Here is a 15,294-nt window from a genome sequence, read left to right as displayed (position 1 = left end):
TCCTGAGATGGAGGATTTCAAGACTGGTGGGGGCGGGAAGGGGGTATTTTTAAGGTGAAGGAGACAGATTTAAGAAAGACATGAGCAAATTATTTACACAGAGCGTGGTTCGCATGTGGGTTGAACTTCCTCAGGAAGTGGTGGATGTGGGCAGAGTTACAAAGTTTAAAAGGCACTTAGATAATTACATGAATAGGAAACATGATTTGGAAATGCCGGTGTTGGACTGGGGTGTACAAAGTTAAAAATCACACAACACCAGGTTACAGTCCAACATGTTTAATTGGAAGCACACTAGCTTTCGGAGCAACGCTCCTTCATCAGGTGGTAGTGAATAGGAAAGGTTTGGAGGGATATTGACCAGGAGCAGAGTACAGAGTAGAATAATTTTTTATTTGTCATTTTTACCATATACTGGTACAGTAAAAGCGAGACAGTGTTCCTTCAGCACCGAGGGTATTACATGGACAGCATAAACTACACACTCGTACATGGCATAAAGTGCATAAGTGCAAAACATGCAAGTTACAATGTAATAGAAGAACGATAAATAATAGACATTTTTCTAGCAATAATTTGAAGTCATGCAAAGAATTTCAGATGGAAAAGAGTCCAATCATACTGTGTTAAGGACTTGGGGGAGGAAACTGTTGCACAGTCTGGCCATGAGAGATGGAATGCTCCAGTATTTTCTGCCAGATGGCAGGAGGGAGATGAGTTTCAGTGAGGGGTTTATGAGGTGATCCACAATGCTCTTAGCCTTTCGGATACAGCATGTGGGGGAAATGTCTGTAATGGAGGGAAGAGAGACCCCGATGATCTCCTCAGCTATCCTCACTATCTGTTTAAGGGTCTTACAATCCAGGTTTATGCAACTCCTGAACCAGGCAGTGATGCAGCTGCTCAGGGTACTCTCAATGAACTCTCTGTAGAATGTAGTGAGGATGTGGGATGGGAGATGGGCTTTCCTCAACCTACACAGAAAGTAGAGATGCTATTGGGCTTTCTTGGTTATGGAGCTGGTGTTGAGGCACCAGGTGAGATTCTCTGCGAGGTGGACGCCAAGAAATTTGGTGCTCTTCACAATATCCACAGGGGAGCCATCGATGTCCAGCAGAGAGTGGTCTCTCTGTGCCCTTCTGAAGTCAACAACTATCTCTGAATGTGGACAAGATGAAAGAGACAGGGTGTTGGCTCTGCACCAGTCCATTAGCCGCTGCATCTCCTCTCTGTATGCTGACTCGTCATTCATGCTAATAAGACCCACTAAAGCCATATCATCAGTGAACTTGATGATGTGATTTGACCTGTACATCACTGCACAGTCATGTGTCAACAGGGTGAACAGCAGTGGACTGAGTACATAGCATGCTCAGTGTGATGGCATTGGAGATGCTGTTCCCAATCCAATTGACTGAGGTCTCCCAGTCAGGAGGCAGGCAGGTGGGATTAGTTTTGTTTGGGATTATGTTCAGTGTAGACTGGTTGGACCAAAGGGACTGTTTCCATGCTGTATTACTCTATGACTCTAAGTCTGTTGAGGATGTAACTCGATGGTTAAGGGGAAACAGCATGATGCAGTGCATTTGTGTTTTCAAAAAGCATTTAGTAAGATGCTACACAAGATCTAATGACATGATCTTAGCACTTGGGCTAATAAGTGTAATGAATTGAGGAGTGGTTAATGGACAGAAAGAGAAGAATTGAACGGGACATTTTTGAGTTGGCAGGCCGTAAATAGCAGGGTACTAGTACCTGGGCCTCAGGTATTTATATTCTATATCAATCGTTTAGAAATGGAGGTTGAGTGTAGAACATTGAAATTTGCTGACAGTACAAAATTAGACAGGAAGGTAAGTGATGAGGAAAATGCAAAGAGGCTGCAGAGGAATTTGGACAGGTTAGATGGCCATATGACGTAGGAGCAGAAATATACTATTCAACCCATCAAGTCTGCTTCACCATTCAAATAGATCATGGCTGATTTGATAATCCTCAACTCCCCTTTCCTACCTTTTCCCGATAATTCTTGATTCCCTGTCGATCTCAGCCTTGAATATACTAATGACCCAGCCTTTAGAACCCTCTGTGATAAAGAATTCCACAGATTAACTGAGAGAAAAAATTCCTCTTCACCTCTGTCTTAAATGTGCGACTCCATATTGTGAGATTATGTCCTCCTATCCTAGATTTTCCCACAAGGTGAAATGACCACTTCACATCTACCCTATCAAGTTCCCTAGGAATCTTATGTTTCAATTAAGTTACCTTTAATTCTTCTAAATTCCAAGGAGTACAGGCCCAATCTATTCAACTTCTTCTCCTAAGACTATTCTTCCATGCTTGGTGTCAGTCGAGTGAATCTTCTTTGAACTGTATGTGTTTGCGTGGGTTTCCTTCCACAGTCCAAAGATGTGCAGGTTAGATGAATTAACCATACTAAATTGCCCGTAGTGTTCAGGGATGTGTAGGTTAGGTGCATTACTCAGGGGAAATGTCGACCAATAGGGTAGGGGAATGGATCTAGGTGGGATATTCTTTGGAGGGTCGGTGTGGCCTGTTTCCACATGTAGGGATTCTACGATTCTATATCCATTGTCTTTCCTTAGATAAGCAAAACTGCTCACAGTATTATGGCTGTGATCTGATTGGTTCTTTGTATAGTTTTAACAGAACCTCCCTACTTTAATACCCCATTCCTTTTGAAAGGAAGACCAACATTCCATTTGCCTAAGGGAGGAGAAAAAATAGATAATGACTGACTCAGTGGTTTAACATTTTGTTTGGAGAAAATATGAATCTGTCAGTGCAGACATAGGGATTGAACATTGGAAAAAATATTAGCTGAATGGAAAGGGTCTATTTGAAGGATAGACTATGAAGGACTAATCTAGTCAAATTTATTGAGGTAACAAAAACAGAACTGAGGAAGGGTTACTAGACCCGAAACGGTAACTCTGATTTCTCTCCACACATTTTGCTAGACCTGCTGAGCTTTTCCAGCAATTTCTGTTTTTGCTTCTGATTTCCAGCAGTTCTTTTGGTTTTAAAATTTATTGCGGTGATCATGAGCATGTAGCTGGAAACTGTCAATCAGTTTTGCCTGTAGTGGCTTCCTGAAAGCATCCAATACAGTTCCAGATTGTTAATAAAAATGAAAGTGTGCAGAATTAGAGGTAACATTTTAGGTGGGAGGTGCAAGTTAGAGGTAAAGGATATTCTCTTATTGCTCATCATTGTCCACCAATGTTTCCCCGTGAATTTGTTCTGAGGGAATTATCAATAAGCTTTCATCCAAGTCAAAGAGATACATAGGCACATTTTCACAGTAAGTTGTTTGATTGGAGCCAACAGCCACCAGCTCCCCATATCCACAGCTTCCCGTATGTGCCAGCCTCTTGAGAACCCTGACAACACATCTCTGACCCACTCACAGGATGCTTCGGTCCTTCACTGCTGCCCTTGGGCTGCCCCAGTAACTCATTGTAATGATGCAGCAAGGACACTGTGCTCAGGGACACACACCCAGCTCCCAGAGAGCAGGGAAGGAGGTAACAAGTGGAATGACAGGGGGCACAGAGAAAGGCAGCATATATGCCAGGGTTTCAGGTTGATGCTTAATTGTTCCTGTGCACAACAGGAGTTTCAATGAAGCAAGATAGACATGTATATTTCCAAATCCTTACACAACGCCCAAAAGTCTCTCTCAGCCAAGTTGAAGTATTGGTCCAACTGCAACAGATGTGGAGAAAGACATGACACAGTGATTACAAATGTAGGTCAACAAACTTATCACTTGTACTATCACTTGCTGCTTATGCAGTTTGCCGTGCAAGTAGTCCTGTTTAGTGGCTTCACAGGTTGACACCTCATTTTCAGGTCTGCCTGATGTGTTCGTCACATGCCCTCCGGCACTCTCCATTGAACCAGAGTTGATCCCCTAGCTTAAGGATACGCTGGGCCATGAGGTTACAAATTGTGCTGGAGCACAATTCTGCTGCTGCTGCTGCCGTTGGCGCACAGCGCCTCATGGATGCTCAGCCTAGAGTTACCAGATTGGTTTGAAATCTGTCTCATCTAGCACAGTGATAGCGCCACACAACATGATGTAAGGTATTCTCAAGATAAAGGGTGGGACTTTGTCTTTGTCTCGAACAAGGACTGTGTGTTGAGCACTCTTACCAATACCGTTATGGCCAGAAGCAAATTGGTGAGGATGTGATCAAATGTGTTTTTCCCTCTTCTTGGTTCCCTCCCACCTGCCACAGATCCAGTGTAACAATTAAGTCCTTTAGGATCTGATAGCTCGATCAGTAGTTCTGCTACCAAGTCACTCTTGTTGAATACATTCTGCACCCTTACTGCCATCAGCGCTTATTCCAAGGGATGTTCAGCATGGAGAAGAGTTGAATCATCGACCATTATAGTGGCAGTATATAGTGATCAGCAGGAGGTTTCCTTGGCCATGTTGACCTTGTGCCAGGAGACTTCATGGAGTCCGGAGTCAATGTGGAGGCTCCCAAGGCAACTCGCTCTCAACTGCATACCACCGAGTTTCCACCTCTGCTGCGTCTGCACTGCCAATGGGATAAGACACATCCAGGGATGGTATCTGGGACATAGTCATACATATGGAATCATACCTAACAGACAATGTCAAGCTATTGCTTGACTAGTCTGTGAGACAGCTCTCCCATTTTGTGCACTGGCCCCCAGAAGTTAATAAGGAGAACTTTGCAAAGTCAACAGGGCTGTTTCAACCATTGTTTTTCTCGGTATCTTAGTCAGTGATAGGTATTCCAGCTGATTTCATTCTTTTTTTCTAGTGATAGATGCAACTGATTGTCTCACTTTCAGAGGGCAGTTTAGAGTCAGCCATGTTGCTGTAGGCCAGTCATCAGTTTCATTCCTGTGAAGGACATTAGTGAACCAGATGGGACTTCCCAACAGTGGACAATATTTCCATTTTTATCATCAGACTATTAATTCCAGATTGTTTTTGAAGTTCACGTTTCACTATCTACCGTGGTCAGATTCAAACATGGGTCCTAGAACATTACCAGTCTCTGGATGACTGCTACAATGACACTGGTACTGTCGGTCATCACCTGCCATCAGTGGATTTGCCACTAAGAAACCAGACATACCAACTCCTGCCATTTTGTTGGATGACAGCTGATTTCTTGGTGAAAACAAGCATTTATTGCTATCTCACGAAGAGAGCTCTGAAGTCTTGGGATTTTCACAAGTTGCAGTATCCTTAAGCCAGTTACCAACTGTTAAACCCTTGATTTCTTTGGCTGACTCCAGTGTAATGTCTGCACATTTGCACTGGATTAGATTGAAATGAAACCAAGTTAATAAGCTATTACTCTGCATTTGCCTTTCAATTGCTGCTCAGAGAAGCAGGTTAAAATTGAGTTATTGACTCTTTCTGCTACTTGGTGACTTTGTTACGGAGAGTAGATCTTCAAGGCCCCAAGGTTGCCTTTGGTTTCTTTTCTGTATATTGTGCTCAGCTGCCAATCTTTCTCCAAATGAAATTTAAACATTTTTAAAGAAATATTTGATGATTGTTAAATGCATTGCACACACAACATTACACTTACTGAATTATACATTTTCCTATATCAACTTTTGCATAAAATATGCATTATATGCCAAGATACGTACATTTGCAATAAAATTTTAAAAATTTAATGTAACAGAGCTCATGATATAGACCAATTTATAATCCATTTTTAAAAATTAATTAGACATTAATTTGCCTGTACTTCTATAAATTAAAATGGCCGAACATTGAAAGAAAAATCATGTTCAAAATATTCAGAATACTGGGCAGCACAGTGATTAGCACAACTGTCTGACAGTGCCAGCGACCCAAGTTCGATTCCAGCCTTGGATGACTGTCATGTGGAGTTTGCACATTCTCCCTGTATTTGTGTGCATTTATTCTGGTTGCTCCAGTTTCCTCTCACAATCCAAAGATATGGAGGTTAGGTGGATTAGCCGTGCTAAACTGACCCGCAAGTGTTCAGGGATGTGCAGTCTGGGTGGGTTAACTGTAGTAAATGTGGGGTTTTGGGGATAGGATGGGATTCTCTTCAGAGGATAGGTGGTGACCCAATCAGTCAAATGGGATCTGCCTGCACTGAAGGGATTCTGTGATTCAATACATGGAAGATATTGATTTTCATGTTCAGATAATTAAATGCAGGAGCATTCATTTTAATATATTAAAGTTATTATTATCTACATATGCAGCTTCCTGGTGTTAGGAGGATCCTTATTGATGTGTTTGAAGTGTCACCAATGGTTTTTTTTATACAAGTGATTCCCCTGGAGACCCAGTGAGAGCCAGTTTGTCCTGAGTCTAGATGTTGTTGTCACATCGTCATCTACAAGTGAACATGTTTTGAAATATTTGGCACTTTCAATAGAAGATATATGTTTGGCCTTGTGATACACAAGTGCCATCTGTGTCTTGGCTGCTTGTGTTCTCCTCGTCAAATCTATTAACTGGAACCGAGCAATAGAATCATTGACTCCTGGTCTCCTAATCAGTCTACAGGATGAGGGAGACAGTTTAACGATATTAATGTGGGGAGCCAATGTACAAGGTTCGCTTTCCAATATCCAGAACTGGAGAATTGACAAATATAGACGCATTCAACTCACTTTCCTTCTTTATGGAAATGCTAAAGCAGCCTTATCATCAGCAAGTCATCATATTTTGACCTTGTGCCAGAGAAGTGATGCATTGTTTCAGCACACTCACTGTAATACAAAGCTGAGAAAACTATTTTGAATAGACATTTTTCTTTATTCCTTCATGGGATGGGGCAAAGCTGCTGCTACTGTTGCCTCCAGCTCCTTGAGGCCTCTCTCCACCCCCACACTCATCTCACCTCATGAGAGGCTTAATAACAATACACACTTCCTTATCATTCTATCCCCAAAGAGTACAGTCACAGTATCCCTACTGTGTGGAAGCAGGGTATTTGGCCCATTGCATCTCTGAAGAGCATCCCACCCCGACCCTCTGAAGAGCATCCCACCCAGACCACCACCTCATCCCCATAATCCTGCATTTCACATGGATAATCCACCGAGCCGCCACATCCCTGGACCTATGGGCAATTTACCATGGCCAAATCATCCAACCTGCACATCTTTGGACTGTGGGAGGAAGTCAGAGCACCTGGAGGAAACCCATTCAGACACAGGACAAATGTGGAAACTCTACACAGTCACCTGAGGATGGGGTCAACCCGGGTCCCTGGCACTGTGAGGCAGCAATGCTAACCTATTGCCCAGTAGGCTTTGACCAATAGCCTTTAAGACCCAGAAGCTGCCAGTCTCTGATTGCTCACCACGTAACAATCAAGGCTGAGGAAGAATGCAGTCCCACAACTCACAGATCCCATTTTTTTTTCAGTTACCAGGATGACCAATCAAATATCTCTGGTTTGAAGCAGAGATCTGTCAGGTTTCTTAATTAACACAACTACAGGCTTATTATCAAACAGAATGTTTTAAATAACAATAGTATAATTGGTTAACATACACAGTCAGTAATTAGGAAATACAAATATCCCAAAGACACACACACACACACGATTTCTCCACAAGGATTGGTTTTCTGACACAACAAAAACACTGAGGCTATGGGTTGTACTTGAACACAAAAGAATAAATCACAGGATGATCCAGAGGCTGTTGCTCTGATGTTCTGGCATATATAATCAAGTGACTCATTATGCATCATTGTTTCTGAAATCTTCTGGACACAACTTACTCAGGAACTACAATCTTGAGATGTTCTTGTGAAAGAGCGATTGAATAAACTGATATAGCAGGTTTTCTTTTCAGAAATGAGAGATGAGCTAAGCAGCTTGTTTAGGTCAGCATTTCTCCAGCTCAGCTTGTTCTTAGCGGGGACGTTGTTCCAATTGGCCTAGATAAGACAAGAGCCTTCTCCAATCTAGTCACAGGTCTAAATAGCCCCAGCAGAGTCTCCAGCATAGCAAACCGTTATCGCAAGTTATCTGATTTCCAGAAAGCCTTGTTAAAAAATTCTCCGATGTGCATAGTAAACCTACACGGACCTCCTTTAAAAGATATCACTCTAAGTATGTCCACTAAAACTGGAAAACCTGGAATTTCCTGTTCTTCAGCCAAACCTTTGCTGGAAGTACACTATAAAGGAAATTTATTCTGTTTTTTGCACCCAGGTTAGAGCAGCAAAGTGAGAAATTCTCAGCTGTTGTGTATTTGTTTAAAATTACATTTCTGTTCTTTGGTTCCAAAGAGAAAACTCCCACAGAGACGATTCCCCTCCTCCAGGGAGAGGTGGCAGTTTTAGTGATGCTCCCAGTGCTAATGGACCTTGGTGAAGTACGCAAAGATGGAGGTAAGCTGACACCACACTTCATTCATTAATGCAGAGGGTTACAATTTGAACTTGGTTAAGATTGGTTGTTTGGACAATGGATGATGTAGTCTGCACATTTTCATTGCATCCATAAAAATTCACCTTGGACTAGTTAAATGTAAGATTCTGATCTCATAGCCACAGGAACGTTGACACCCTTTCAAAAAGACCATGGTATTGAAAATTTCAAAGAGATGGAGCAAAGTAAATGAAAATGAATTTTTTTTTTACTGATTTTGCTATCTAGAAGAAAGAGACATAACAGCTCTTTTACACTGTTCAGTTTGGATCGAAATTAATTTACCAGCAGTCAATTATTAAGCTTCTAATTGAGTTAATTACCTGCTTTTTGTCAATGATCAAGAAAAAGTCAGAACACAGGTTGCACATTATTTGGTTACAAATCTTAATTTTATAATTAATATTGTTTAGTATGTATGCATAAGTGTTAGCAGAGTTATCTTATATTTGAGGTTGTGAGTCATAAATGATTGAAGGTAATCAACAAAATGAGTAGCATAGGTTCCACAGGCTTTACTGTATCTCTGTATAAATCAATGCTAATGGATATTGAGTAGTAGTTGTAGCAATAACTAGATTCTGAGGTTTTAAACTGGTACGGTTACTTTACGCTATTTTCTAAAATAACTTGCAGAATAGCAACTTTAAGTAACCAGTCAAATAGCTGAAGTAATCAAGTGTGATTAACAATATGCAGGGTTCACACAACCTTACAAGTGCTGAGGTTGCCTCCCATTGCCTTTCGCCCTGAACAGCGTGCATTTGCTTCCAGAATGCTAAATTGCGGAAACCCTTTGTGGCAGCATTAACTGTTCCATTTGGATCTTCAGTTCCATAAGAACCTATCCAAAACAAGAGTAATAATTACTGAGCTGATTTCACTTTCACCTTTCGTAATCTCAGACTACTCGTAGCACTACCTTATACTGAAGTGATTTTTACAGCAGCTCAGCAAACATTCTTACAGAAAATGTTTCAAGGAAATAAAGTCTTCCTTTAAGTGGCAAAGACAGAAAACAACAAAGAAAACCTACCTTAGAATGAGCTGTGTGTCCTAATGCCGTGGTACCTTTCTTGTTTCAATTATCCATTCAATTCAGAATTGATGCACTAAGCCAACAGTAGATTGGCACCACTTTTACAATTCACACCTTTCCCACAACTTTTGTTTTTTACATTTATGAGGAGTAGTGATCCATTTGAATCTCATGATAAGTGCTCCTTCCCTCGACCTGATCCAGGGATGATGACTGAAAGTGAATTGGTTCAAAGCCTATATTAATTATTCAAATCAGTCTTCACTTTAACAACTGAGGACCTCCATTGGTGTAAGGATGTGACATCCTTTCCTATCCCACATTTGTGGGTGGCCCACAAACACCCCCCTTTCCTGTCCTTGCACGGTGTGACAGTCTCCCCCTCACCTGTCCCTGCACCGGTATGACGGTCTCCCCATTCGCCTGTCCCTGCACCGGTATGACGGTCTCCCCCTCACCTGTCCCTGCACCAGCATGACGGTCTCCCCATTTGCCTGTCCCTGCAGAGGTGTGACAGTCCCATTCGCCTGTCGCTGCACGGTGTGACAGTCTCCCCATTCGCATATCCCTGCACGGGTATGACAGTCTCCCCATGCGCCTGTCCCTTCACAGTGTGACTGCCCACTCGCCTGTCCCTGCCCGGGTGTGACAGACTCCCCATTCGCCATCCCTGCAAAGATATGACTGTCTGCCCCCTCACCTGTCCCTACACAGTGTGACAGTCTCCCCATTCGCCTGTCCCTGCATGGGTGTGGCCGTCTCCCCATTTGCCTGTCCCTGCACGGGTGTGACAGTCTCCCCATTCGCCTGTCCCTGCACAGTGTGACAGTCTCCCCATTCGCCTGTCCCTGCATGGGTGTGGCCATCTCCCCATTTGCCTGTCCCTGCACGGGTGTGACAGTCTCCCCATTCGCCTGTGCCTGCAAGGGTGTGACACTCTCCCCATTTGCCTGTCCCTGCACTGTAGTGACAGTCTCCCCATGTGCCTGTCCCTTCACAGTTGTGACTGTCTGCGCATTTGCATGTCCCTGCATGGGTGTGACAGTCTCCCCCTTCGCCTGTACCTGCACGGGTGTGACAGTCTCCCCCTTCGCCTGTTCCTGCACGGGTGTGACAGTCTATCTTCACACCTTGGTGGATGATTGAATGGTTGTGTTTTTTTCATCATTCCCACATTGGATCTAGAGGGAACCAACTGAGAGGAAATATTGACTTCCGGGGAGAGTAGTGGAACTCAGATCATACAGACTAGGCAATGCTTTATTAGTTAATAACAATAATCGTCTCTCTCCTTTTGATTCTCTTCCAGGTATTCGTGATTATTTTTTCCAACTGGTTTCACCACTTTTCCAAACTGAAATGCTTGATTCTGACATAGGATTCGATCAGTGTTTATACAATCAACATGTTGACCTGATGACGATTGAAATTTGAAGTTTCTGATTGTATGAGCAATGTTTTTAATCACTGGCCATTAGTATCTCTGAGCTGGAAATCGAGGACAGCCCAGGCACCAGCAGCAAGAGATAATCATTATTTACAGAGTTGAGACCTGAATGGAGAGCCAGTCTGTAAATGACAACCCAAACAACCTCACTACAGATATTCTTCATTCTCGTATCCTGCTACTGACTGGGATGTGTTCAATTTACAGACAAGACTGTTATACACTGATCTGAGATTTAAACAGAGTTCAGGGCCACACTTTTAATGAGAGCTTTATTTCAATTAGCCACACTCCATAAACACTCGCCTCACTGATTACTAACTTCCCATATTTACACAACCAATTCACACTCAATTAACTCTTCATTAATATACCCATCACTTATTATTTCATTCCATTAGGCTTGAGACATCTTTTCACACCGTATTAGATGATGATAAAGTCTAAACCTGGAATTGAAGATTAATCTCTGCGACAGATGAAAAAATCTGAACGGGCAATGATGAAATGAACCAGGCAGGTTTCAGAGAGCATGTTCACTTTCCTAGTGGATTGGGAAGGCTGAGTCATGTAGATTGATTTATTAGATTACTAATGAGGAATGGGCCTGGATGGAGGAACTTGGGGCTTTTTAAATTATTATTTACTTGAGGGACATGGGTGTTCCTTAATTGCCCTTGAGAAGGTGGTGGTGATCTGCCTTCTTGAACCTGCAGTCCATGTCCCTGTAGGTACACCCACAGTGCCCTAAGGAAGGGAATTCCTGATGTGATGAAACTTTTGAAAATACGTTCAGATGTGGCAGTCTCAAACACGAGGTTGTGCAACTCCAAGACCTTCCCCAGGCTCTTAATCCTTGTGATGTGTAGCCATTTCCTCATAAACGATCTGGACCTTTGAACCATTTTGTTCTTTTGCCACATTCACACACTGTCGATTTACCTCCATTTAAGGCATTGCTTCCCAAAATTCTTTAGTTGATGGTTGTGTTTTGAGGATTCAAAATTGACCACTCAATGAAAGCTGTAACAGCGGAAAGGTTGGGGTGGGTGGAGCTGTGAAATAGGATGGGAGGGCTTGTTAACTGTGATACAACCATGGGGATAGAGGGCATTGGGGAGATGACAGACAAAATTAACATCTTCCCACTCTCCCATCTTAAAGAGATTTTTGATTAATTGCATTTTCACTGGCATCTTTAGAGCAGGAATCAGGCCTTAAAGATTGGCCAATTAGGTCATGCCTGCCTTTGAAATTGTTTGATGACTTAAAGGGGCCACCCAGCTGTTAGACCTCAGTTTGAGCTCAAGAGTAGCCATTACAAAATCAGAGCTCATAACTCCAGAACAGGAGCTTCCCACAGTTCGGAAAACTCCGATTGTCCAACAAAAGAAATCCACTTTGAGTTGCACATTGGGAGTGACTTTGACAAGACTCATACCTATCAAAAGAACCTTCAATTCTCTTGAACTCAATGCAAATGTAATTTGGAGATTTCTGATAAGTAATTGATGCAATTTCACTCAGAAATCAACGTCCCTGTGTAGAAAGCACTTTAAGATATTTCTCTGAGACTCGTTCCCATTTTGACGTGAGAAATAGTCAAACTACTGAAGATATTCGCTGTGTCGTAACTGCGTTGCTGGAGGCATCACTCAGAGGGATGGGGAATGAAGGAGCTTTTCTTCAGGTTTTCCTTAAAGATACAGCATAGTTCACTTGATTAGATCAGCCATATTGACTGCAAGGTAGGAGCAGTGCCAATCGTAGTCTAATCATTCTCACTTGGTTGGTCCAAAAACCCTATCTCCTCTGATTTATCATTGAATAATATGTAGCAGAGCAGTCTGTGAAGCAGCAGAACTTTATTTTGTACATGTATGAAATATATGCTGCTTCGACCTCATTGCAGTAGTCCCTTATAATTGTACTCAAACAGATCACCAACACTTCCTCCAGGGGCCAGTCTGTGGCCATCAATCACAGCCCTTTCAATTTGTTTTTGCTCTTAGAGAATTGTAAGCAGCCAGTGTAATAGAGTCTTTGTTCAACATGCACTTGCCTATTACTCCTCTACCATGAATTAATGCAACTTGCTAAGAGTATAGAGCTCAGTAGTGCCCTCGGAATGGGCAAAGGGATAGTTCCATGTAACAGGCTGCTTGACAGAGGTTTGAACCATTGGAAAAGGTGTAAATAACTATGCTGTAGAATAGATCTCTGAGCATTCTACTCAGAACATATGCGATTTTTGTTCATATCTGTAATAAAAAGTTTTTATATAACTTACAGGTGTATTGTTAATTAATTCCAAATGGGAATTGGAGATCTTATGACTTAATTCTATGTTCCCCTCCGTATAATCCTGGCTAGTCAGTATAAAATGTAATATTGACGTTTATGAAAATGGATTAAAAATTACAATGGGCCAGAATTTGATAACAGACCTAACAATTTATGGATAATGCACTTAGTTAATAATGTGCAAATTGGTGAGCAACTTGTGGCAAGGAAGAATGAATTGTAAATCACCACATGTTGCAGAATTCATCCTCCATTATCTTTGTGAAAACTGCTGCTTGTACCTGACCACTCTGTTGTTGTTGTTATGGAGTCACTGCAATTGCATATTAATTGTCCATGAAACTCACCACAGAAAGTGGTATCCATTAATAGTATCAATATCCTTTTAACAAAATGACAATATAAACTTGTGAATTTTGTATTCTGCTAGTAAATTGGTGTTATTAAGAATATCGAATTTTACTTAAATGCTATTTTCCAAGCTATCTTGTATATCTCTCTCAGTCCAGCTTTTTCTCTGCCTCTCCTTCTTCCTCTTTCTGTGCATAATTTGGCATTGAATTCACCCCCTTTATATTTCCCTCCTCAGTGTTTCCTCTCTTTGTTTCTCCATCCCTAAGGCTGATTAGTTAAGGTGAGACAGTTTGTCTCATTTGCAGATCTCCCAGGTGCTGCCTTGGCCTCAAGATGGTGTCATTGCCTTACAACTCCAGCAACTTTATGGGGAAAATATTTTTTAACTAAGAAGTGAGGAAAAAGTTTAAGAAATGAGCCCCATCATTTTACATTCACAGTGAAACAAACTTAAATTTGCAACTTAACAGTCAAGAAACTTTGGATTAAATCTTACATTTTGTTTTAATTACGTGCAAGTTGTGTCAAGTTTTTTTTGGGAGGCTATCCGTGGTGAAGCCTAGCGAGTTCTCTGACTGGATTTTACCAAAATTGTCCCATTAATTACATACCCTGCCCTGATAGCGTCCCCTCCAATTTCCAACGGAGCACCCTTCCCGGAGCAACTCAGCAGTCCGTGTTCCTGACATTTGCCCCAGACACTGCAGAAGAGGAGATCTGTACTCCACTTTGCATGCAGGGACCTGAAGATCCCGCTGGAGGAGTGGTGCAGCAGGGAGACTCACCACCAACTCCCCTCCCCTCCAGGACCAGCAGAGGAGGCCATGATCATACACAGCCTGGTCTGAGGTTGCCACCCAGGTCAGTGCAGTCTCAGCCATATGGAGAAGTGGCCAGCAGTGAAGGATATAGGTCAATGACCTTCTCCAGCATCCACTCTATCTCTAATACTGTACCCACCTCCCACCAAACCTCATTCTCTCCCACTATTGCAAATCCTCCAACATCTATCTTCATTCACCCCAAAGCCTGACACCACAAACTCTGCAAACCATATGTGCTGCTAGTTACTTACTCACTCGGGATAGTGAGGCAGTGTGGATCTTGCAGCTGCTCCTGGGATTGCAGGCTTAGTTAAAGATTTATTATAATTTTGTTATAAAAGTTATATTAGTAAATCATAATCACTATGATAAGATTTTTATTCATTTTGTTTCATTAACATTCAAAAACAAGCAAACAAAAATGAAGCTATTTTATTTCAAATGGACTTTTTTTAAAATGAGCTTTTCAGCATCTACTGTGAATGGCTAAGGTTTTTTATTTCTAAATTCAGAAGTTAAAAAAGAAGATATATGTTTTAGAGAATTGTTTTAACATGGCTTTTTCAAAGAAAAAGAACTTCTGCAAAGTGTTTTTTTTAAATAAGTTGTGTTTTCATTCTGGGGAGTCCTACACGTGGTTAGCTTTGGAGAAGATTATTTTCCTTTGAGGAATTTATTGAAGAGGAGTCTTTTTTTATTCAGTTAATCAGTTAATTGCTTTTATTTAAGCTTTATATGTTTGAGATATATATTTTAATTTTTTTTCCATTTTAACATTATTCTCTAGAGGCATTGAAAGATAGTTTATTTTGCCGTAGTTGTGGGTATGTTCACTGAGCTGGTAAGTTGATTTGCTGACGTTTTGTCCCCTGT

General features: G+C 41.7%; 1 protein-coding gene across 1 annotated transcript in view; it reads left to right on the top strand.

Annotated features, from left to right (window-relative positions):
* Positions 1-13,224, top strand: part of trim44 (tripartite motif containing 44) — a 110,760-nt gene extending 97,536 nt beyond the window's left edge. The window contains exons 5-6 of the mRNA XM_043706263.1: positions 8,312-8,413; positions 10,802-13,224. Coding sequence (XP_043562198.1) covers positions 8,312-8,396 — 85 coding nt within the window. The 3' untranslated portion in view covers positions 8,397-8,413; positions 10,802-13,224. The remainder of the gene's footprint in view (positions 1-8,311; positions 8,414-10,801) is intronic.
* The last annotated feature ends 2,070 nt before the right edge of the window (positions 13,225-15,294 follow it).

This window comes from Chiloscyllium plagiosum, chromosome 16 (genome assembly GCF_004010195.1).
Source record: "Chiloscyllium plagiosum isolate BGI_BamShark_2017 chromosome 16, ASM401019v2, whole genome shotgun sequence".
Classification (NCBI taxonomy): domain Eukaryota; kingdom Metazoa; phylum Chordata; class Chondrichthyes; order Orectolobiformes; family Hemiscylliidae; genus Chiloscyllium; species Chiloscyllium plagiosum.
Note: the sequence above shows the minus strand (reverse complement) of the source record. Positions and strands in the feature narration are given on the sequence as shown.